Genomic DNA, 26,181 nt, shown 5'->3' on the forward strand with positions numbered 1-26,181 from the left:
ATTTTCCATGGAAGAATTATTTTTAACAGACCATACGTGGAAAGTATTTCTTCGAGTTCAATTTATCGATCTGTTTCGTTTCCATTTGAAGATGGACGAGATTTCAGTCCTCCTACCGCGCACTTCGTTTCAGATATACAAAAAGAAAGAAGAAAACCATTCAATTCCGGATTTTTCAATTTTTTCGGCCAACCTTCCACGGCTGGCGTTATCGTTCGACGTTCTCGAATCCACGACAAAGGAAAACAGAGGCGAGATTTATTTGCGGCGAAAAACGGAAGGTTGGATGGATGATTTATAAGATTGCAACCGGTTAGGAATAGCAGTTCTATTCTGCTTGAAAGGCGAATTCTTAGAAACGTTACCTGACATATGTGATTCTGATTGATTGACATGCTCTTTCAATTTTGCAGTAATTTCTTCATTTGGAAATTCAATTTAAAGATGAATATATAGCCATTTTCTTCAAACTTTAAGCTTTAAATAGATATAGAATGGGTGCTATTTTAGAATACTTTTATGTCATGAAATTGCATCAAAGACTTACAGGTTTCTAAAAATGTGATATGTGGAAACTTGAATAATTATATCCTAATTTTGAAACGATAATTGGTAAGACGTGAGGAATGGCAGAGCTTCTGAAACGATCAATCGTTGAAAGAAAATCGATCGTCCTATATCGGTGGACCGATCAGAAAGCCGCGTCTAAAGGATGTCTAATTGATCCTAGGGGAACCGGGACGTCGCTGGAAACGCATTTGAGCTGCGATCTACGTAGCCAATTAACTGACTCGTTGAATTGCCTCGTAAATACGTACAAATGACCCGTCGCGATTGAACGTAACATGCGGGGATGAATGTGCTGTCACAGCTTCCCTGTCCTGAAACTCTGACATTGTTACATGAACAATGACAATTCCCTAAGACGTTTAGTACCAACTGTACAAATTGGAAATTTCAATTTCTCAAATGAATAACCTGACGTCTATTATCCATCATTTCAAGCATCTAACAGAAGGAATTAGGTATTTCTAATTAGACAGAGGAGAGAGTGGTACAATGGTTCCCTATATCTTTGTTTATAAATTCCCATCAGTTATCAAAAGTGGAAAGGATCAAATAATTCCCCCTTGTTTATGAATACCGTATACTTTATAGCGGTCTGTAGAGCTCGAGATGTCATTACATTCTGATACTCCAACATCGCCAGGCAAAACGCGTACCCAGAGATCCTGGCTTTCTGCTCCATGATCCGTGGGGTCTTAAAGCAAATCCGGGTCTTGTCGAAAACGATGGGAAAACGGTTGAAAATCCGTCGGTGTCTATGTCGGCAACCGGCCAACATGCAAATCCTTCCACCGGAGCCTCTCGGTTTATCCATATTAATGCTTCTAATTAAGTCGTGGATAGGTTCGTTCGTAAGTTTCCCACGTCTCGTTTCTTGTTGCGCCGATAAACTGAAGTAAATACGTGTTCAGACACATCTCGAGTGACGAATATTCTTCTGATCCCACTAAAAGTTTCGTGAAATTAGGTGTCAGAATTATGGGGAAGCGATATGAATTGATTCATTCTGCTAGATAGCCTTTTGAATTATCATTCTCTGCTTTACTTTTATATAATGTAGCAATTAATAATTTTATGGTGTACAGTACGGAGCATCGTAGACTTCCTTAGGGAAAAGGCGATGTTTTGGGCTCCCACCTTTCCCCTTAGGCGCTCCCAAGGAGAATGATGATGTAGGAGAGAGCGCCTCATATATATAGGCCTACCCTCCCCACCCACCAACCATTATCGTTTACGCGGGAGAATTTGAATGAATATTTATGTTATTACCCGTATACGATATTATAAATGAACCTTCTTAGAATCATATTAAATTATTATATCTTCACAGTATCACTAATTAAAAACATTGTCAACTTCAATTATTATTTTAGAGCTTGAATTTTAATTTGAGGTAAAAATCTAACGATCGGTTGAATAAAAAGCACGGTCTTCGTTACTGTTTAAATCAGTATTGTTCGGTCGGAAGCATCACGTGCTTCCGATTCGTTTGCGCGGCTTCATTACGCGTGGTAATTGGTTCGCTAATTAATTACAGCAAGTTCGCACGTCATGCAGCGTTACCGTGTGTCGAACAGCACCAGTCGATGTCAATATATAATACGCGTGTTTGCCTATTTCGCTCGTGGACGTTAACAAGATACACAAAGCGATTTATGTCGTTTACCTTCGTTTCTAGTCGGAAATTCTGTTTAATTAACATCCGATGATGTCGCCTACGCTTTTTCTTCGAACCAGTTCCCTACCGTGCGAACTCTAAGGTTCCTAAATGAACCTGGAAATTGGCTCGGCTGTTTCTCCCTTGAAACACACAATTATGAACTCCAAACATTGCTTGATTATTAGAGAAAAGTAATGAAAAATATGAAAAACATGCGTGGAGGGTAGAAGAGAAATGAAAAATGATAGAAAATAACAGAATGAGAGGTGGTTTAATTTAAACTCATCATTCATTTTTACTGAAAATTACAGACTTTTTGTTTAATTATTAAGATGATATCATTTTGATTTAGAAGATTAGTATTAATACTAATATTCTTATCCATTGGATAAAATTGATTAATTCTTTCCTCTTTTTTATAGGGTTTCTCATCGAACGAGCAGTTAGAGCGAACTGATTCAAAGATTCTTTAGGTAAGTGGAGCTTTTTTTCTCTACTCTCGAATTCTCGGGATGGTCGATCGTTAATCGAGAATATTTTACGTGGCCGTGGGAATCGTTTGTTTCACCGTTTACTCGTCCGCTTTTCCCAGGAGATTAAAGTGCAGCTGTATTTTATGTCACCGCTATAGATCGTCTCCGAACTGTCCAGGATATGTTACGTTCGAACAGCAAACTTTCTGATCCATCATTGATAAAATTTTTAATCCATAAATTTTTAGTTATTCTTGTCACTGAATGTAGATATACCACAATCTCAATTTTATAATTAAAATATTTTTAATCTACAAATTTTACATTTCAATTCTCTTTTTATGGTACCAGGCAAAATTTTCCAATTTTTTTGAAATTTTCATTTCATTATTCTCGTAAGGACAATTACTTTACAGAACGCAGAATGCTGTCTAAATACTTGTTAATCTACTTCGTGAACTTTTGTATTTTCAACGAATGATCGAAACAACGAAAGAAAATTTACGATCGTTGCTGCTACAGACACGCGAGCAATAAAAGCAGAAATACTACTCTTTGCACAGGCTTGCGTATATTCAACAGTTTATGGAAACGAAACACGTTTCGTAATAAAGTTCACCGTCAATGTGCAAGAAAGATCGTGTTCACAGTCGAATCAGTCGACTATCCTCGTGAATCAGTCCCGAAAGGTGATCACGATTTTTACAATTAACAAAGTGTACGTGATGTGTAAAAATGTGAAAAGGTTTAACTGCAAACATTTCGCAGTATTGATCACTGAAAATCAGGAACAAGTAAAAAGAGAAAAAAAAAGGACATTCATTTTTGGCAGGAACGGACGGAAACGGATTTGCATTCGGCCCTGTGTTTAAACTATCACTCTGTGAGCTTTTCACCGCATTTATATGGAAATTCCACGAGTGATGGGGCTTACAAAGGTTCGGATCGAATTAAATATCCTGCCAACTAAACGGCTCAAAGCACGAACGTTCGACGTTTATCGATGGTTAAATGAAAATATTCCGTTGAAAGATATCTCCTCCTATTTTTATTTTCGCCCGTGTGTTCTACCATACCGTTTGATCCGTTATTTCATTAAAAGAATCATTCGACTGACGGTGTTTGGCAGAGATATTCGCGCGTGTATTCGAATACCTGTTGTGTATACTGTAACTCGTGTTTGTCGAATAATGGTAACGAAATAAGGCAATTCTTTGTTGAAATTTTCATGAATTTCGTACAGAATCGTGGAGAAAACGACGGTTTGTTTATTTATGAAATCAACTGCTTCAAAGGCTTTACGAGGATCAAATGAAAAAGGGGTGTTTTCCAGGGATGAAACAGGGTTACGTGTACAGGGAGGGAGTATTAAAAAATGCAAGTTTTGCACGCGCGACCGATACGTGAGCTGAATTTCGACGTTTGAATTTCCGTCGCGCGACAGCACGTTGTATGCAAATTCCGGGAACTTTACAAAGGGAGGGCAAATTAAATATTGCGACGCTAGGTTCGCGAGAGACGAGGCGCTGAAATATTAAACATCCGTGATCTTCGACGGAAAGATCGTTGAAACCCTCTAAGGGATTTCATCGATCTTCCTGTTTGCTGAATTTCTTTAGCAATCCACGAAAGAATATTAGATTGATCGGAAAATAGAATCTGGTTTTTCTGTTTATTTCTTTTCACAGCTCACCTTTGTACGAAATAGATAAACAGACGAAATTCTTTGATTTATTTCATTAAAAACGGTGTAGCGTACGTTGAAAATTGTCGCAGAAATGTTTGGTCTAGAAGGAAATTATTGGATCGCGTTTCATTTTGAGTAAAATCGCTTGAAACTTAAAGGCGCGACGGAAGCATCGTCGACGAGGGATGCTTCCGCTTAAATGATGTTCCCGGGTTGCACGTGCGTGAAACCACTGTTGAACAGAGGCCCCATAAGCCTCGTATACAACCCCGAATCCCGAAGGTTCGCCACAGTGCCGTAAATGGGCGAGGTATTACTCTCCCCTAACACAGATAGACGAGCTAGAGAAATTCACAGGATCGTCTTAGAAATTACTCTTGACAATGTAGAAAATATTAACTTCAATGGATAAAGAACGAGTCTCACTGATAACTTGGGGAAATTAATTAATTTCCACAGAGTATTAAAATTGAGGGTGGCGAAAGGACTCGTGAAGACGATCGTGATAATAGGATAAAAATGTTAATTTAGAATAAAAATAGAATATTTAAAATTTCTATGAAATCTCTGATAATTTTTCTTACATTTCTACTCTTGGTTCAGCAATTTAATTAACCGAACACTTTCTTCACCTTCTACACTATACACACTCTTATTTTGTCTACGATTTTTATTTAACTTGTTCACTTTTTTGAAAGGCCATTTAATTGCTGTCCAACAAGATTCGAAGGAGTTTAAGTCTCTCCTAACGAGCAAAGAACTTCCGACGAATCGTAATCCGTGTTTTACTTGGTTCGCGAGTTTAAAAGGTTCAACATTGATCGTATAAGGGATGCAACTGTAAATTAGTCGAAATAAGAAAGTGGAAGAACACCTCGAGGAAACTTTTCACGTAGCTTCAGGCAAGTTTCGCGATCAATATCGTCGTCAAAGATGTTTCCCCGATTCTATCTCGAATACGTAACTCTATCTACAAATGTTTATCGATGTTGCCTCGATTAATATTGTCGCGTGTTTGCTTGCGAGTTTATTCAACACCTTCAAACAGATGGTTCGAAGAGATGTTGACTCGAATGATTTGTCTTTTCTCCAAGTGGCTAAAGGAATTGTGTTTGTTTGAAAAATTTCTGCTCGAGTAGAAATTAAATACTTCAAATTAAAACTACTGCGATATTTCATTAAGTTTGTATAATTAGAAGGCTAATTAAGTTAGATTCATTTTATACCGAAAAATCAACACATAGCTTTCAAATAATTATAACTGCAAAATGTTAATTTCAGAATGTTAGATTTCAAAAAATCAATTAGAATAGCTTCTTTTTTCAAACTTCGAAAAAATAAATAAAACATGGTGCGATCGCAACCAATTCCATCACAAAGCGTCATTTTTACGATAACCGAGAGCTTTCATCGAAATGAAGCAATCTTAGCTTTATCTAAAACGGAAGCTCGTCTTCGACGATCCCGCAGCTGATGGAACAGCAGCCAATCAGAGTGCAGCTGCGAACGCATACATAGTCTGCAAACTGTTCAGCAAATAGAAGCTCCGTCCACGTTAAACAGCAAACCATCTGAACACACAGAGACAGTCTGGTTAGTAATAACACAGGAACATGACAACGAAAAATCATAGATTATATCAATAGAATTATCTAATAATTGCTTGGGTATTTTAACTCTAGAATATCTGCAAATATTAATGATTTTGTCACTTTTACATTTAATATTTTAACTCCAGTGACATTCTAAATTTATCTATTCTCTGTGATTTGTTACTGATTAGAAATAATTTAAATTTGGAATACGGAGTACAAGCGGATCTCAACATATCTTGAGTGTCTGTCCGCGGTTAACCGTAAGCGAACGAGTTAAACTATGAAACAGTTCGGTTGGTTTTGCGCCCTTTGGCGTGGTGGTATTCACTTGGAATGGATAAAATCCCTTATAAAATCCTGCTCGTCGTGTCCCAAGGCATGCATACATGTATGAAAGCGGTCGCTCGCTCGCTGGCACAATGCAAGCAGAGGTCGGCTGGTGCGAAAGCCGACAGAGATACCGCCTCAAATTGCTCGCGCGCCGCATCTCAAACGAGCCTGCGGCTTCGCGAATCTCTTGGGAATAAACGTTTCCGTTTCCCTTCTTCTAACCAAAATATATATCCAGTCAGAATTTTATCTTCTTCTCTTTCGAGCATCTTCCCTTTCAACGTGAGTAGCAGAATGATTTCTTTCCAAACGCAAATCAACAACACTTAATATTCTCAAGTTCAATGAATTTTTTAGTATTATAATGGAAAGCTTTGGATAATGTTTGAAATATTTTGTGGATAATCGAAAATTATAGGAATTTTCTATAATAAAATAGAAGTAATGAATTTTCAGAAACTAACACTCAATTTTGTCGAAAATATTCTATAACTTTCCTCTCCGAGCTAAAATATTCGAAATTCTTGCCAAGTTTCGTCTGTGAAAACCGAATAGAATCCTTAAAACAATCAACGCGAGCCACACAATCGTTTCTGAATATTCCACGTCTGAAACAAATCGCGAGACGTTTCGAAGACGAGGAACATTCCTCTCAGACAACTCCAGAGACAAGGGGTCCTTGATTCCTGAAGATCTTTCTCTCAGCTACAACCATCCTTAATTCCATTCACAAAATTCCTTCTGTTATCGTCGTTTGCTTGTTTACGAATACAAAGACGCCGGATTTCTACCCTCTATTTTTTTAAAAGGGTTTGAAATTCAATTCAAACAGTCTCAGGGGTTCAACCATTCAAAGGCTCAGTGCCTTTTGAGATTTTCAATTCTTTGAAGACGAATTTTCAGCCTTCCTGTTTTTCGCAATTTTTATAAATTTCAGAACTCTAAAATTCTATGATTTCAAAATTGTTTCACGTTTTAATACCGAAGCGGATAGAAGCGAAACATTGCAATTGATCTGGACGAGTACAACGTTTCTCACATCGCAACAGCTATTCATCCAGCTGCGATGTTCTTCGTGAAAGTTACATGTTGTTCAACGTGTACACAGCCAGAGTAATTGCTCGTTCCGAGCAAGCCGAATCTCGTTCGCGTTCCCACGAAAATCGGAGGAACGAAGCGTTAGCTCGCCGCGAGAAAACAATGAATTTTGACAACGTTATCATCGTAACGTAGCTCGTACGAAGGATTATGGAAGATAATATGATGTTTCACGGATAACCTCCAGCGACGACAACGTTCCTTTTTATTATTTTAAGAGGTTTTCACCTCCTCTCAGCTGTAAGCGGTGTGTTTAAACTGTTCTGAAATAACGTTGTACGATTCTCAGATGGTGAAGGTTTTCAATGTATCATTTAGGGTTTTACATTTCAATATTAAATTCTCTTTTATTTCTTTCTTCAAAATTTTTCGGAATTTTACAGCATTATATTTTCTAAATTTTTTCAAATTTTCTCCCATCTCTTTAGATATTATTTTTCAATGAATAGAGGAATTAGATCAGAAGACGAAGTAACCATTAAATGGGTGGTTCCCTTTCAAACGTAACTTTCTTCCTCGGATTCAAGACGCGATATAAATTCGGTTTTACTATCGGTCCAGCACATTCAATCGGGTCGTAAATGTCCCGCGAGACGGCTTAAGTTTTAAAACGAGCGAGGATTCATAATTGAGGTATAAAGGCAGCCGAACTTCTATGGTGAAAGAGGGATTTTACGAGCGGACACTGTAAATGAGTTACCGTTGAATGGAAGCTTTTGCGAGATAATGATTAACCACCATAGATGATATTTCCTTACAGTAATAACACTGTTCCTCGTAAAGTTGACAAGATTGTGAGAAAAACAGAATTATACAAAATTTCTCATTTCCATCGCTGACAATTAACATTATAATTAACTAAATCATTACTTAACTCATTAACGATTAATGTCACATATTTGCAACTTTAATGTTTATTTTTTCATTTTATCAATTAGTCGATTTGTAATTTTGCAGCATAGTTTATATAAAATTTTAATTATATAATAATCCTTTGTTTGTTGACACGATTTTGAATGATCTTTAAATAAATAAGGATGATAGCAATTGTTCGCGAATTTTCAACTGGTAGTTTCGATTTCAAGCTTCCTCTCCTTTCGTGGAATTCAGAGAGCATTATTACCGCGCTGAATAACAATCCAGCGTGGCTCGTTTTCGATACAGCAACCCAGCCGGGTCTCGGACGTGCGTGTTTGCATAACAAGCGAACGTTTCTAAGAGTATTCGCGTCTATATTCACGGTGGACGGGTGCAATCGATTGTCGGCAGACGACATCCCCCTGCTATTCTGTTCTTCCGCTCTCGATGCTGGCAACAGGAATAAAAATATCAAGCGTAATGTCACTCGCCGCGTTATAATAATAGCAATGTAGGAATTGAGAACGAGGCTCTGATTGTTAGATCTCGAGAGACGTCGAATGATAAGACTTCTCAAGTAGCTTCATCATTTTTCATCCTTTTTATTCATTTTTCATTTTTTTATCGTCTAACCACGAATAATTAAATTTACTGATCTATTCTACTCGTCCATTCATATCAAACTTCAAAGTTTGTCTGACTATGTTCCATTTACACTACTTATTCGAAAGCACAGATTATATTCTTTTAATCAAAATCATTTTTTAACCATTTTAACCCCAGGAATTAAATTACACAAACACCTATGCAACAATAAATAAAGAATAAAAATTTAAGTAGTTCAAGTCATATATGGTCAGACAAGGAATTCATAAAAATCATAAAGAAAAATATGTTTTTCTAATTCAAATATTATTTTGAAAGAACATGGAAGATTATAATATTAAGAAAAAAATTCTTGTGATTCTTATGAATGAAATTGGTCATTCAATCGCGACAGCAATTTCTAAGAAATTCCTCTGGTTTCAACAGTATTCATAGCGATCAGAATTCACGCTCGATAGTCTGCAGCGATATGAATTCCATGCTCGAATGGAGAGTGTGGTCAGCAGGGTGCTGAATTCTAGGAAGAGGGAGAGTTTCCATAAAGCGAGAGGGTGGAGCGACGAGGGTCAGTATCGAAAAAATAGGAGAAGTTTCTCCTTGAACAAAGCTTCTTCTCCGCCAGCGAATTAATGGCCATTTGCTGGTAGAGACGTTATTTGGCCAATATTTTAGAGGAACGAACGTGTATTGGTAAAAGTTTTCCTGCCTCCCTTTTCTTATGCCTCGACCCTTTTTCTATGATCGTCGATGGAACATTTTTCTACCTTTCATGCCTTTTAAAGCATGATATCGAGTTTTGTAATATTAATAAAGAATTCATTATTGAATAACAATTTTTATACGGCGACTCCCTGCAATACTTTCCTAAATGTTTTCATTCAATTTCATGAACGAACCTGCATCCCTACTGATAACCAATCATCGATTTTCACAAGAGCATTTAGGTGCTAGTAATTAATCTCGAACATCCTTTAAGGTTTCATTCAGATGGCAGAGAAATGATTTCCTTTTAATTTGCTTCTGATTTAGTTAATTACGCGAGACTTTGATTATCGAGCCGGTTACACGGACAATTTTCAAGGGGCCTACTTGAATGCAACGTCGTAATTAAATTTTTACTTCAATATTTCCTGGGAAAAAGTCAGCTCGAAACGGTCACAAAGAGTGCGTTGCCTTTGATTCGCGATTAAAAGTTCGAGGAAAAGGTATGAAAGCTTGTGTGATCGAATGTCTTCGATACCGTTTCTTTAACAACTATTTAATTAAATATTTTCATCTAGGCCAAGTGTTATACTACAAATTTCTTCATACAGTATTTAAAATAGCAGGGTGTAATTATTTGTTATATAGGTTAAATAAGCTAAGTTGATATTTAACTTAATTATGGCCCCCAAAATCCAGTTATTATGTAATTAAAAATTTTCTAGGAATTAATTCACCATATTACAGAATTACTATACGTATTAAATTTCATTAGCAGGCAATTAAGAATTTTGATATGTTTCGAAAATAATGAACATTGCTCTAACTGAAAATATGCAATTTATAATCTTAGATGCTTCACCTTTCCTTTGATTAACTCGCAAATACGTCTTCCATTCAGTTTTCACGAGAAATTTAATTTGCAACGAAGCCAGTAACGCAGCGCGACAGCAGGTAGGCTTTAGTGGTTAAGGTGGGCTCTGATCAGACATGGCTGACCATAACCTTGCTTTTACTACTCACGCTGGATGCAAGCGACCACAGCGTTCACCCTTGAGAGTGCTCTCCTGTTTTCCCACAAAGTGGAGCACAGTGTTTGAGAAGCAAAGACAAAAGTGAAACAGTATCAAATATAAAATTCCATTTTCAGTTCCATAGAAAATTTCCCAGAATGAAAACTAATCAGCTGTATGTTAAATAATTTGAGTTCTAACGTGCTTTGTTTTAAATATTCATTTTCGAAATTGAAAATTTCGTAATCTCAAAGTTTGTAGCTTCGAATGGATCTTCCTGTTCCATACCATCGAACGGTAGAATTCTGAACATGTGGAGGAAGAATTTCGAGCACCTTGAACTACATAACTTTCCAAACTACAGATCTTTGACTTTCTAATTTTCCAACATCTACCTCAAAGCCTCGAAAATTCGAAGCAACCTCGTGTACGCTTTTCAAAATATTCTTCCTTTACGTGTCTCGTTTGACAGTGAAGGTATTTAAGGCGGAAAGGGTTAAGACACAAAAGCGGATACGAATCTTATTTCTTTCTTATTCTCTGATCAGTCGAGCCTAAAATCGAGATACGACAGAGCCTTGTGAACCATTTGCTCAACTTCTCAAGACCGAATGTATAACGATCAGTATTTGGCAGAAGTTCAAGTTCTTCCCGCGGCTCGTCGACGAATTTTATTCGCTGAATAAGCATGCTTCGATTCGAGACATCGTAAACGACGTATCGACTTCGATCATTACGAAATGTTAGGTAAAATATACCCTTTGGTCTGAATATAATAAAATTCGAGAACATTGACAATTTTATGGAAAAGGGAAATTCTTAGATAAACTTGTTATACTTAATTTTATATTATTTTTCAAAATAAACCGTTATTTTTTTAATTCGAAGCATAGTGTAATTTCATGGGAGAATTTATTTTCTGAAAGGGTAATGTGTAACGCGAAGCGAGCGTTCCACCGTTAAATAATAACGCAACAAATGAAGCTGCGCGACGCGTAATTGTGATTCGTTTGTCGCGTTCCCATCGACCGAAATGTCCAAATAAATTGCACAGTTTTATTCGTGAAATTTCCCCAGTTTCATATGAATAAAAAAAAAAAAAGCATGGATTAACGGGTCCAAACGAGTGATTAAAGGAGCTCATTGCTGTTACGTTCCAGACGTACATTCGATTATTTGAACATGAAACTTGAATTCAAAGAGCGACTGAAACAACGTGCTTTTTGTCTTTACCCTTCCATAGATTTGAATCCTATAATATAAAGCGTGTTTCAATAATAATTCAGATAAATTGAAATACTCTTGAAATGATTAATAATAATTCTTTCATTGCAATTGAAGGGTGAAAGTAATAATATCTACATTAATCATTTTCATTCACGTTACTCCCTTGCTTTATTTATAATAAAAGAAGAATTTTATTCGAGAATTCACTTTATGTGAAAATTCTTTGGATCTACAACCCATTTGAACGTGAAAATAACCACGATTTTCTTTGAGTTTTCAATAACATCTTGGCTTATGTGTTACAGGTCATAACCGGAAATTATGAGGTGGCTGTGGATTATCGTTCTAATAGCTCTGGCCCTGCCAGCGGCCGTGCCACGGAAGACGCATCGCAGTAAACCAAGTAGGTACCTAAAGTATCGTTTATTTCAATCTCTTCGATTTCCTTCCATCCAGTTTCTCGTTTTCAATGGAACGATTTCCGGACGTGAAACTGTGTCCAACGGGAAGTGACAGAATTCGCGTTTAAATAACTAGGATCTTCTTCTAGAATGGGCCAAGCTCACAAAAATTTAGAATATTAATATTACAATCTCAAAATTTGGAATAATTGAATTTTAGAACCTTAGAATCTGAGGATTAAAAATTTTGTGCAGGAAAATCCAAAGTTTTAGGAGACCAGACCCACCCTGGCTAATGTTAGTCGAAGCATTCTTATAAGATACGGGTCGCAATTGACCCAGTATCCACCGTTTTATAATTAAACGAACAGCATACAAAGTTACACACTTTAGTTATTTATTTTTACGAGTTTTCGGTAAGGGACAGGTTTAGACAGAAGTTTGAAACTTTCATTACGTGCACCTGTTACGGCGTCTCTAAACTTCACTCGTGCCTAATTTTGGTAGCGAGAAAAAGGTACGGATATAAAGCTGGCAGAAACAATGCTCGAGGCTCGGCGAGTTCAGTGACTCGGAGAATTTCATAATCTGCGAGTCAAATTTATGCAGGAGAGATGACAAACGTATCGGGAACTTCCTTGCAGAAAAAGCACAGAGGCGTACCTTTTTCGTGTTGCTTTTAAACAAACTTCCTGTAGAATCCATTTGCTTTTCGATATTAAAATTGGAAATTTGTTTCTGTTAACTATAAAACGATGCAGGTGAACGATATTGAACTACACACCACGAATATGTAACGATGAATAATTAAATATTGACTAATTATTGGAAAATAAAATGAACATGTAAATAATTATTTAATTTTCTATTTAATAGAAAATTAACTATTCCTGTGTAATTAAGAATAGCAATAGTTAATTTCAAATTTCCAAATTTAAAAATTCTATAGCAATGATATTTAAAATATTATTTATAATAAAAAGGTACTTTGATTAATGACTCCAAAATAAGAATTAAATAATGACTAATTATTGGAAAATAAAATGAACATGTAAATAATTATTTAATTTTCTATTAAATAGAAAATTAACTATTCCTGTGTAATTAAGAATAGCAATAGTTAATTTCAAATTTCCAAATTTAAAAATTCTATAGCAATGATATTTAAAATATTATTTATAATAAAAAGGTACTTTGATTAATGACTTCAAAATAAGAATTAAATAATGACTAATTATTGGAAAATAAAATGAACATGTAAATAATTATTTAATTTTCTATTAAATAGAAAATTAACTATTCCTGTGTAATTAAGAATAGCAATAGTTAATTTCTAAATTTCCAAATTTTAAAAATTTATAGCAATGCTATTTAAAATATTATTTATAATAAAAAGGTACTTGGATTAATGACTCCATAATAAGAATTAAAGATAAAGTAACTAAGAAACTTTAAACTCGTAAATTTAATACGCGACCGGTCGTTCGATTTTCATTAAAATTTCTACATTTGTTCGTCGAACAATTGTCCCAGTTCGACGAAAGATAAACGTCGCAGAACGATGAATAATTCCCCGAAGTTTGTTTCGAGACCGTAAGTAGGATCAAGCGTTCAAGCCAGCCTCTCTCGAGCGGGCTATTCACTTTGGCTAAACTTCGTGGCCGGGGGCAGGTCGAAATGTTAAATTAGGGTCAGAGATCGTTCGGGGACAGAGATTTTATCAGGACACACGAGTGGATAACAATCTGATCCCCTCGACACTCGTAGGGTCCGGCAATAAATCAGGGTCACGATTAATTTACAAGGAGATCAAGCTATCGTTGATTACCCTCGGCTACCTTGCCTACAAATGACAATGGGGATTCGATCATTTTAGGCTGGATTTATCCATTGGTAATTCCAAGTAATTCGATGGATAATTCGACTAATATCGATAGGAATATCGGTTCCATTCCAGTCAGTTTAGGGTTAATTTTAGTTTACGAGTAAGTTCAAGTCTTTCAAGCCTTTCTAAAGAACATTGTAATTATTACTTTAATCGCATGATCTGTGAGAAATATTTTTAATTCCTATAAAAGGTTTTCGTGATAAAGAGAAATATCGAAACATTTTTAATAAATATAGATAGCAGGAAGTTTCGTTTGCTGATAGCAAAAAGAAATCTCCAATCTGTGCTGTCCAATCGTCCATAGCTGAAGTTAGCGAACCATGACATGAGTAATGTATCTAGTGTCACAGTTCCAGAGGAATCGTTCGAACTTTCATCGTCCATTAATCAAAGAAAAATTCGCGCAGCGTATGCTGAAATAAAATATAGGATACTGTTACTGGTTACGAGATCAGAAAACTTCGCGATGCTGTTTCCTGTTTACGTCGTTTTGTGTACCTTCCTTCCGTTTCAAACTGCTAAATGAAATGTCGAAACAAAAACATTCCCTTTTTAATTAATAATTAGTAGCGTCGTGTAGCTATCTTATTATCATGATAAAAAATTTCTTGAATTAATATAAATGTTTACCATTTAGTTCTGACCCAGTTTTGAATTTTTATTTATTAAACTGAATCACGTTAACATTAATGAGTGAGTTGCCATGGGGCGAGTAATTAAAATTTGTAATTAAATACATCTTAAATATTGCTCGTTGAATATTGTTTGCTTGAAATTATCAAATGGGCCATTTGGTGACCCGCGGGTCATAGGTTGCCGACGCCTGAACTAGAATTGTTTTAGTAGAAGAAAATTTTTTATTTTGTGCCGCCTCCGAAAAATCAGCAAAATTTTTGCTGAAATCGACTGACAAATAATAGCGAACATTATGCTAAAGTAACATATCTAATTTTCGCATTCTTTCAAATATTTAATACAACATTAATATATTGTAATAATTTTTCAATTTATTCTCGATAAGTATCTTCTAACTGCTTTGTAATATTATAGTAAGTTAAGGTTGTTAATAAACGATACAAATCCCACATCCTAATCACACACGCACACGTGGAACTTATATCGTGGTTCGCTATTGGTTCACTATTTTTGTCAGTCGCTGAAATATATTATTCTTATAACTAAACCTTGTCCACCGTCCTCCACCTACGCGAGTACATCTAAGTACCGGAATGAGCTTTGGGCATAGAAATGAACAAGGCCAATGATAATTTTCACCTACCAGTTTTCTTCATGTGTGCTGAAATGCCTGATTTAAAATGTATGATGAGTAAAAACTAATGCACTGATATTCTAACTTTATTAAAAGAAAGAATATCGTTAAAATAATATGCATAAAATTAAAGAACGATTCGATATCAAAAGCGATTTCAATATCAAAATAAATAATCTAAATAATTAAAGATATTCATAATTGTTACTTTGATATAGAAACCTGCTCGTCGCGAAATAATTCCTTGTACATATAAAAATGAAAATGTATTCTGAAATCGGAGGATCATCCGATTTTTCTACATTTTTAAACTCGAAATTTATACATGTAAATATGTACAAGAAAACCCTATCCTGAGCTAACGATAAGACATGAAATATCCAGAAAAACAATTTGCACGATTATCGTTGTATAAAATGATACAGTGATATTCGTGGGTCACTATGCTCACTCAAAAGATAAAAAATACAACCAATTCCCGTGTCGTTTCGCACCATTCGTCCTACGACATGATGGGAACCGGAGGAACTTTAAAGCATGCGACTCACCGATCGTTGACTTGCACCACTGCGCTCGCAACGTCTCTCAGTTTGACCCATGGTTGATCCGTCATTGACCCATGGTTGATTACTGTCTCGTCAAAGGAACCCGCATTGGTCAAAGCACTCTTCTGAAAACATAAAAATCACGATTCTTGAACGATATTTATTTATTTCTTTTTTTTTAATTAATACATTTTAATTTATATTCATGCAAAAGTACAATAAACAAGTATTTATAATAGGTATGAAAAACTACATGGGAATGACCACACCATAAAACACCGTAAAATATTTGCAAAAGTAATAAATAAATGCACTAATAAATTCATAAAAATATTCTAAAATAGATAGGGAACCACACCATAAAACATTCGTAAAATTGTAGTGAAACAAATAGGGAACAACACCATAAAACGCCATAAAACATTTGCAAAATTAATAATTAAATGCACTAATAAATTTGTAAAAATATTCTAAATTACACAGTGAACCACATTATAAAACACAGTAGCAAAACACATAGGGTACCATACCATAGAACCCCCCAATACACTTGTATAAAAACATCAAAACACAAAGGGAACCACACTATAAATGCACATGGCAAACACCACAGGCACACACGCTAGCACATGTGATAACACATAGATGAACACATGCTCGAATTTCTAAGGTGTCAACCCGTATCAGTATAGAGTTGACAGGTTGATCTGCACTCCTCAGCGGTCGCGATAAGATTGATTAGGGAATGACAGTGCTTAGGGTCGAACCGTTGACAATTAACATAATAGGCTGCCGCGGTGCCCAATCAAGCGTTACGTTCCGCTTGATTGCCACTGCCGAGGTATCTTGTTTATAATTCAACGATGAAATTCATTATATTATAATTTTTAATATTTTATTTATTTATTAATTAATTATTCATATATTTATTATTTTTATAACTTTTAACAGCGGATATAATATTTTATTCCTTTATTTATTAACTAAATTGTTCTTTTAATTATTGAAATTTATTATTCTTATATTATTATTGCAATGATTCTTAATAATTTATTCATTCTTTCGTCATTTTTCCATCATTTTATCCTCGTATATATAAATTTCCGATGCTTCTATTTTTATTAATTTATTAATAAGTGTTATTTTAATTTAGGTTTTTCGTACCGCGATTTTAGGTATTTTTTTTATTTTAAATCATAAATCAATGTACCCCATTTCATAAAAATTTATTATTTTTAACCGACTTCGAAAAGGAGGAGGTTATTCAATTCGATCAGTATATTTATTTTTTTTTATTACTTATTATACTTATATTATATTATACTCTGGTTGTAATATTATTTTAGAAATGTAACTCCAGAAGGAAATGTAGATTCCAGAAATATATGGCTTTTCAAAAATTTTCAAATTTTCTAGTATCCAGAATTTTTATGACAATTATCTAAATGGAAATCCCAAAAGTTTTCCAAGGAACACATATGCTCTATCGTGTAAGTTTTGATTCGTGACAGAATTTCCATTTTTTTAGCCAGGAATTTCAAGCTCCCATTTTTGAAATTACTCCCCCATTTATTTAATTCTCCCAACGTTGAGAGGATTTCTGGCATGCGTACACGATGCATTAAGTTCCATTTATTACAATAATGCATCTGACGAAATAAATACGACCCTTTTGCTTTCATATGCTTCACTTTTATCATTATATTTCACATCACCATCAACCTACAGTTCAATCATTTACACCCACAGTTTAATGCATGTTTTATTTCGAACATCCACCCTTAGAATTAATAAAAGCTTGAAAGCATTTACTCATAAACCATGCGATGTGTTGAATCAACTTAGGTTTACGATTTGTTGCTTTCACTGCTTTGACGATGAGTCTCTGAATGACCATTTGACATTTTGCTACATTTCGAAATAGCGAAAGTCCATTTTGTAATGTACAAACTAATTGAATTCATGACTTTTCACGCATTTCGTCCGAATTCTATCTACACAATCTCTGCAAGCTTATTTCGATCATATAAGATGTTAAATTTGTTTTCTCATCGGAGTCTCATAACAGAAAGTGATATTCTCCTGGTGGAAGTCTTGGAACCGTTGTCTCTGCTTCGACATTCGCAGAAAGATCTACGGTTCAAACGCTTCCCTCTACCCTATTACGAAAAACACATTTTCCTGGTACGGGTTCGCCGCGGAAAAGTCCCCGTCCTCTTTACCTCGATGGCATAAGGATCGAGAGAAGGGTAAAGGGTATGAAAATAGAATGTTATTGCCCGTTTGGACGCAGCGACGCTGTCGATATTCCGCTTTAAAGCGGATACTTGCACCGCGTAGAAAGGAAACGGATGGGATGGGAAGGAAATGGAGCAACGCTCCACGGAGAGGCAGGACTTTTATTGACAAGGAATATCGGTTATCGAGACGTTGTTCAGAGGAATGGTTTTGCCTTTGCTTTCAGCGCCAAGGTTGTACGGGGAGAGGGTACCTGTCAAGCTAATAAGGACGAGTAGCAGCAAGGTCCGACAGAAGATCGTCGATACCCATAACTATTTTCGCGCCCAGGTCAAACCACCCGCTGCTAATATGCTGGTAATGGTAAGTGTTGAATACAAATCCTCACCTAAACATCATTAACCAAATATCCTAACATAGTAGAACCTCAATTAATGTTAGTTCTAATGATTTCTGCAATCATAAAGTGATAAAGTACAATGCAAACGCTGAAAACAAAAGCTTGTATAATTTCTACTATCCATGGCACAGAAACCAATTATCAGAGTAATTACATGGTAACATTATCGTAAAAACAGCATGCAATTACCATAATCCGTTCCGGAATATACAAGCTGGAGCTATTCAAGCTAACGCAACTTCGAACCTCAGAAATTCTTACAAAATTAAATATTGTAGTAATATGAATATATCATGTAAAAGAAGAAGCTTTTCCCTTTAATATAGTCTTTGATTTATGCCAATAATATATCCCGTTTTGAATATATCGTTGTTCAAAGCGAATCATAATTTCCAGTGGGACATTATTCCCTTTTTATTTTGCAAAATTTTCCAAAAAGAATTAATATTTTTCTAAAATGAAAGCGTTGTAAGAAAGATGCAACTTTGCACTTTAATGCAACTTTGGTTTCATGTCGATACGAATTCTCGTTTTGGAGATATGATTGTTTGAAGCAAAGCATAATTTCACTCAAACCTCTCACTCTCGTGCAGGCCACTGACCAATCACAAGCTCTCGTCGCGTGCAGTGGTCAGTAACGGCGCTGATTCATGGTTTTTTTACTATCGTTACTACTACTACCACCACTAGCGTACGCACTTCTAGGAAAAGAAGTAGGTCACGCCGTTTCCAAGAATCCCAGCCGTCATTCATAAATTGTGCATTATGAATGACATACTTTGACACCGTATATCTCCTGAACCAACAGAGCTATCGCGACCAAACAAATGACGTTACACAGAGCATGACTTCCTCTATTTTTTCGGATGATTTATTCTGAAATTTCAGGGGTCATTTTGACCCTACATTAAAACGAGTGTTGGTACTTGAATAACTGGTAATTTTGAGCCTCGAAAGATAGTTTAATGGAAAAATTGCGTTGAATAATATAAATTATAAATGGAAAAAAATTATAAAATTTCCACGATACAATTTTATCAACTTTTGTACTGAATATAATAACATATAATAGATTGTTGAATTAGTATTTGATTGAATAAATAAATAAATTTGCTTCTTTTTTATTTCATACTGTACTATTTTAACTTTTTAAATGTATTTTAAGAATCCTATCAGAACTGTTTTGTGCTAAATTTTTGATTTTCGACCCATGAGTTCTCAGTGCTTTCTTCTTTAAATGCAAAATCTAAAGTGAATTTAGTCTCGAATTTCATTTTCTCTGAAAGATTCACAATGAAACTTCGACGTTTCAGAATCGGAAGTAAACGGTGAACAGAAAATCGAAGGGAAATAACATTGTTTATAGGGAAAGTAGTTTCGTACCAGTGATTATGTAAACTGCAGTTTGTGCGTAAAGTTTAATGTTGGTAAAACCAGGATAAACACGATACGAAAGTAATTTCCATTCTCACGATAAAACCACCGGGACATTAGTTAACTTGTTTTTCACGAAACGAATTTCGGAAATCGTAAATGTTGAACCGATAATGTCAATCGCATAAAGTAATTTCAAATTTGTTCATAAAGTTACACTGCTTCTATTCTACAATTCAAACAAGGAAACATAAAATACAACTTTTGTACGACATGGAAAATTTGAAACTGTTGCAGTTCAAATTTGTATTCATGATTTCCAATTTATCCCCTACAACTACAACGTTAATTTAAAAATAAATAGTATATTTTTACATTAACATTGGCTTCATCATCCCGAATAAAAACCTAGCTGAACTGATCGCATTAAATGCAATCGAACGTAATTTCCATGGAAAGAAATCCCAAAGAATCTCGGACGATTCTATCTGAAAGAGTGCTCGAAAATTACCGATTCCATTCGTATCTGGATTTCGCTAAAGAATCTGGTGGAATCGATGGAACATCAAAATGGTTGAAAAGGTTGAGACGAGTTAGGGTTGGAATATCCTCTTATCAAGATTATTACAAAATTCATACAATTTCCTTTCGATTTTCAAACGTTCCTCATAAAAATTCTAACGGATATAATGAATAAAATATGTATCAAAAGTTTAATACGGATGACCACCGTGACATATAACTTCTTAATTATTAAATCGTGAAAATGAAATAAAGAGAAATAGAAAATTAATTCTTAGAACGTAGTGCATTATGCGTGTTAGTTCCCAGCATATCAGTTAAGGCGTTAATAAATCAATTACACTTGGCTAAAAGAGTAAAGGAAGATCTACTTATTCCGCTTATTCGACGAAGTGCGATCAGTTTGAACGTCAGATGCGTTAATTTCCTTTCGAAAGACGTTCAAACGCGATCCTGTTAAATGGTCGTGGTTCGTTCGAGCGAGTGGAAACATTTGTAACTCGCCTCGTTTAACGACCATGTAACCTGTACTCTCGTTGGAAGTGTCGAGCCGCGTTTTCTTTCGTGAAAAACCGACCGGGCTTGCTTTCGTTACCGCTAACGAACCGTGAGAAAGATACAAAGGCATCCTTTGACAAGTTAACTCTTTATTTGTTAACCTCTTCCTGTTCGAAACGTAATTTTCGCGCGACCAAGTTTAACCCTTTGAACAGTACCAACCTTCATTTACTTCTTATTTTAACTTGAACGAGCATATACGTATACTTTCAATTTTATATTGAAAATTTTCAATATTGGGAAAATGTAAAATTTCAAAAATAAGGAGTAACTGTTTCCATGGCCCGAGGGTTAATCTAAATAATTAATTAAACTTTGGTCGATCGATGTAACGGAAGAAATTTTTGTTTGAAAAACATTTTCAGTGTGCTTCGAGTAGAACCAGTTGTGCTAGATTTTGTACACGTATTTTCCCTTGTATCTGGAAATTCACAGCCGGCCTTTCGACAAAAACGTGTCCTCCATTCGAGAAACTGGGTCGTAATCCTAACTGCTGAGCGTTATCACACCGGCTCGTACCTACGAAATTTTAAAACGAGTCCAAAATTCTCCGAGTCTTGATTACAATTTGAAACTTTCCCTCTCACAAACAACGAGAAACTAGAGAAACAGAAGTCTCATGCTCGTTTACTCTGCTTGTTATCTGAATATACGCGTCTACGCGTCAAAGAGATTCGTTATTACGAATAATCAGGATCGATGTATGACTTATGACATTATTTATTATGCATTAACCGTAATAACGCGAAATATCTATGAAACGGAGTAACGATCGGCTTCGTCTACGTTTTAATGGCAATCAACCACGAATTTATCGTTCGGCGAAAGCTGCGATGCATTTCTCCGTAATTGCACGAAATGCGAATCATGAAATGGCGTTCACTGGTATGCAAATTATTTTTCCTTTTTAAATTATAGAAGTAATAATTAAGCATTGGCTTTAATTGAATTTTCTTATAAAATTGATATCGTGATGTAGCAACAAATTAGGTGAACTATCTTCCATCAGAAATAGGATCCATTAGTTAAATGCAATGGTGATACCGTTAACGCGATGCCCTATAATTATTTCAATTAGATGGACTTAAGACAATTGGACTAATTACGTTCAGTCGAGCGGCTGCGAAATAGCCCACCCCCCAGCCTGATTCGATCTTCTTTACGAAAGCAATTTAGAGAATTTTTCAGCTGCCCTCGTTTCGCACGCGTAATCAGTTTTACAGAGAACTTGTAAAGCGTTTAGACTCTCCAGGGGAATTTAATTACGCTGCGAAGAAACGCCTTTCGTAGTCTTTTCGCTTCGGAGATGTATCGTACCAGTGAAATGTACATTTCAAACAAATTAAGAGTAAGACCATTTATAATTTCACATTGTTTCAAATATCATTTCATGATATAAAAGTTATGTTAAGATGTTAAATACCAATACAGATTGGTATTATGACAACTGAATCAATTAATTTTAATTTCATTTCAACCCGAACATTTGATATTATTTTCCACTAATAATTTTCCCCAAAATCCTTTGTTAATTTATCGTACACAAAGGGGTTAATAAATGTCTCTTTACAAGAGTTTATTTGCAAACAGTCGCGTTCCTTCTATGTATTGTTTTAATCTTCATGGGAACGGTTTTGGCGAATTCACAAGTTTCCTCGGTAAGACTTATTCCTACCAAGAGAACCAGAAGCTTAACATCATGAAGCTTAACAGCCATTCGAGGAGGAGACGCGATATCGTAACGACGCAGGTGGTTATAAATTTTTACGAGGAAAGTTGGATCGCGATCATTACGACGATACCCGAGGTCTCATTGACCGAGAAAATGAACGACTATTCGTCGGGTAAATGAAACGCCGTTGCTTTCGCTCGCTTTGCTTACGAATGATAAATTCATTCGTTTCTCGGCGAGAAGACATTTATCGTCACAATATTCGAAGCATGATTTTCCCTTCGAAGTGTCGGAAAATATTGATCGATCTCGAAATGAATATTCCTTCTTTTACTTTCGCCAGCCGGCCGTCTAGTTCGTTATTTATGGCCCAGGAAAACTTGCAGCTCTAATTAGAGAACGGAAAGGTTCTTTCAGCTTCTCGCTAGCAACTGACATGACGTGAATCCCTAAGAGTAACTAAACTTTATACTACCATTATGCAAACGTAAGTCTCAAATGCAGAACGTGGCTGTTTCATACTTGCATAATCTTAAGGCATCTTAAATAGTAAATAGAGATTTCTAATTAACGCTTTGATGATTGCTGTCATTTATTCATAATCACTAAGCTTTCATTTTCGAATATAATTTTCCTTTCCTTTATTTAAAAATAACTCCTGAATAATTTAACATTGTTAGTCAGATCCCTTAGCTTCGTTAACAATGGCAAGTGTTTGATATCTTGTATTTGCAAGATTTTAGGAGAGAATTGCAGAAACTTAGAATCCCAAAATTTTAGATCTTCAGAACGGTGAGGGATTTATTTTAACGAATCGGAATAAAAATGATTGTTTCAGAAGTGGCATCCAGGCTTGGCCAAAGCAGCACAGAGATGGGCGAACAGATGTCTCGGATTGGTCCACGACAATGCAACCGGCCTATATTTGGATGGTTTTGGACAGAGTGGACAAAACATCTTCATTACAACGGGACGAACACTTTGGTGAGTTTCAAAGAAACTTCCCTTCAATTCGAATAGGTATACGAACCGATTCGAAGTTACGATTCAATCGCTATTGTTCTGTTTCTACTTAATGATAATTTACTTTCGCACTCGTTCCTCCCCTCAGGGAGCCACCTGTTGATGTTCATTGAACAATTGTCAACGATGTCACTTCCATGTCTTTCTTTAGTTACGAGATATTTCAATAGAACCAGCTCGTCATACTTTTAATTGACTCCATTTGTTTCTTTTCAATTGCACAGGCTTTTGAAAATTAAAAAAGCTCTCCATCGAGTACCTTGCATTATTATTATGTCTCCTAATAATAAAAACTCAAATTTTCAAATAAAAGACTTCAGTACATTATAGAATCTAGAATAATCAGATCCAAAATAAAAATTAAACGATTTAGAAATAAAAGAGATTAAAATGGAATTTTCTAATTGCAGGAATTTCCCGATTAGAATGTGGTACATGGAGTACAAAGACTACAAGTTCGGCGACGACGAAAGCAATGACCTGCACGAAATCGGTCATTACACTCAAATCGCGTGGGCCAGCACGCATCTGGTAGGCTGTGGGGTGAGCCACTGTACCGGTAGCAGAGGGCCCCTTGGCAAGGACTTCTTCATGTACGTGTGCAACTATGCCCCGAGGTGAGTAAACCAGGTTAAAACAGACACCGAGACAGAAGAACAAACGTAGCCGCACCAGTGAACTCTATTATATCGTTGTTTGCTTTTCCACCGAGGTGAAACTTTGCTTCACGCGGTTCCTAAGTACCCAGTTATCGCGAGATCTATGCTGGAGAAGCGGTCTCGTTGGCCTCGTAACGATCTCGACTCGAGATTTCACTGAATTATTTCGCGAATTGAAAGATCGGGAAAAAACGAGATAACGCGGGCAAAGTGTTGAATGAATGTCCAAGGACGGATCGCAGAAAATGGTATTCGAGATCGGAAAAAATAAAGAAGTCGAAGGAAATCATCAAATGGGTCGAAAGAATTTCTTAATCTCTCCGCCGTTCAGAAAGAAATTATCACGCGAGCATGGTTGCTGCGTAACAGAGAAATTATCACGGAACGTCGCCAGTTTCTCTCACGGTTGGCAGAAATTTATGCAAGCGGCTCATTGTAATCGAAAAGTTTGCCCGCATGTATCGCGTGCAGGAGGCGGAAGGCCGCGTGCATAATCCGGAAAATTGCGGCCAAGAAACAAATTTATGGGGGCACTCGAGACGCGTTTGCCGAGGGAGGAGGCGCGTAATTTAAATTCTCTTGGCTCGTATTTTTTTTCCTTTCCTCTTTTTGTCGGAATATCGCGGCGAGAAAATATTAGGCGGCCTGCCAGTGGAGAGATAAATAGGCACGCTGTTAAAATAGGGATATTAATAAATTATGATGAAATTAGGAAGAAGAAATTATGGAAACGTAGAATCAGAAGTAAGGTTTAAAAAAGTGTAATGAAAGGATCTGAAAGGGGTCGTTTCTCAAAGCAAACAGGGAAAAACTCCGATGATAATAACGAAAGAAAGAAAGAAAAATGAACGTGACGGTGTAGAATAGCAAGACGACAGAAGTAGAACGGGGAATAAATATTGAAATGAATCAAACAGAATAGAAAAGCAAAGAGAAGTGAAAAAGAAGCTGAATAATTAGAGGGTGATAAAGATCGATAGGTCGAAGGAATGAAAGATCAGAAAAGTGCAATTAGAGGGATTTGGGGATAAAATCGCGGGGTTGAAGATTCAAAGAACCTTTGAGAATAAAAAAAGAGAGGCGAAGGAAGGAAGATTTGTAGAACAGATACAGCGAGGTAGGGTAACAGGAAATCGAGAAGAGAAAAGGAAACGAGCCACGATAAAGTAGCGGAACAAGTCGCAGGGAATACCAGTCAGGGGACAATAGATCTTTTGAATGGATTTGATATACGAAGGCGAACGAATGTCCCATAAAGCTGCCTCTATAAATCGTTCAGCTTGTATATTAGGGTATTTCGTGGGAATTTTGAGAGCTTTTGGGATCTATGGTTCAAATTCAAGATCGACCTATCGAAGATTTTATGATTCAGAAAGGTCCTTGAAATTTGAGAAAGTTCTTATGCGAAGGACATAAAATATTGGAGAACTTTTCCCGGTATTTCTTGAATTATTATTCGAAAATTTTCTTGAAGGCTACTTGCGATATTTGGAAAATAGGGTTTATGAAAAATTTATATTGCAAATATCGCATTGCATAATTTATTATTTCAAAGTATTAAAAACTGTTTTTACTGAACCAACACAGTTCGAAATGTGAATAAATCGTTAACATTAGCGAATTAAAATTCCAGCACAATTACAATTCTACCCACGAATGGTAACTACGCGAGAAACAGACTGAAACACGCTCGAATTAACCATCGTACAAATATTTCTGATGTAATCGTGGTTCTTACGGTAGGTAGGAAAAAGGTTTAATGGAAACAGGACGAATTGCGGAAAATGTTACGCGTTTTTTCTTCTGGTACGCGTC

At 35.9% G+C, this 26,181-nt stretch overlaps 1 protein-coding gene and 1 long non-coding RNA gene across 3 annotated transcripts in view; one reads left to right on the forward strand and one right to left on the reverse strand.

Annotated features, from left to right (window-relative positions):
- LOC117605484 (cysteine-rich secretory protein 2) overlaps window positions 1-26,181 on the forward strand; it is a 48,486-nt gene that overhangs the window by 16,855 nt on the left and 5,450 nt on the right. For both annotated transcript variants that reach the window (XM_034326880.2, XM_034326881.2), the window contains 5 exons: window positions 2,650-2,700; window positions 12,122-12,219; window positions 18,385-18,521; window positions 23,523-23,668; window positions 24,118-24,324. In XM_034326880.2, coding sequence (XP_034182771.1) covers window positions 12,138-12,219; window positions 18,385-18,521; window positions 23,523-23,668; window positions 24,118-24,324 — 572 coding nt within the window. In that variant the 5' untranslated portion in view covers window positions 2,650-2,700; window positions 12,122-12,137. The remainder of the gene's footprint in view (window positions 1-2,649; window positions 2,701-12,121; window positions 12,220-18,384; window positions 18,522-23,522; window positions 23,669-24,117; window positions 24,325-26,181) is intronic.
- Window positions 5,741-26,181, reverse strand: part of LOC117605485 (uncharacterized) — a 43,177-nt gene continuing 22,736 nt past the window's right edge. Inside the window, exons 3-4 of the long non-coding RNA XR_004581717.2 lie at window positions 15,924-16,045; window positions 5,741-5,958 (exon numbers count right to left, since the gene is read on the reverse strand). This is a non-coding gene — a long non-coding RNA (uncharacterized LOC117605485). The remainder of the gene's footprint in view (window positions 5,959-15,923; window positions 16,046-26,181) is intronic.

The sequence above is a fragment of the Osmia lignaria genome, chromosome 3, assembly GCF_051020975.1.
Source record: "Osmia lignaria lignaria isolate PbOS001 chromosome 3, iyOsmLign1, whole genome shotgun sequence".
Lineage (NCBI taxonomy): Eukaryota > Metazoa > Arthropoda > Insecta > Hymenoptera > Megachilidae > Osmia > Osmia lignaria.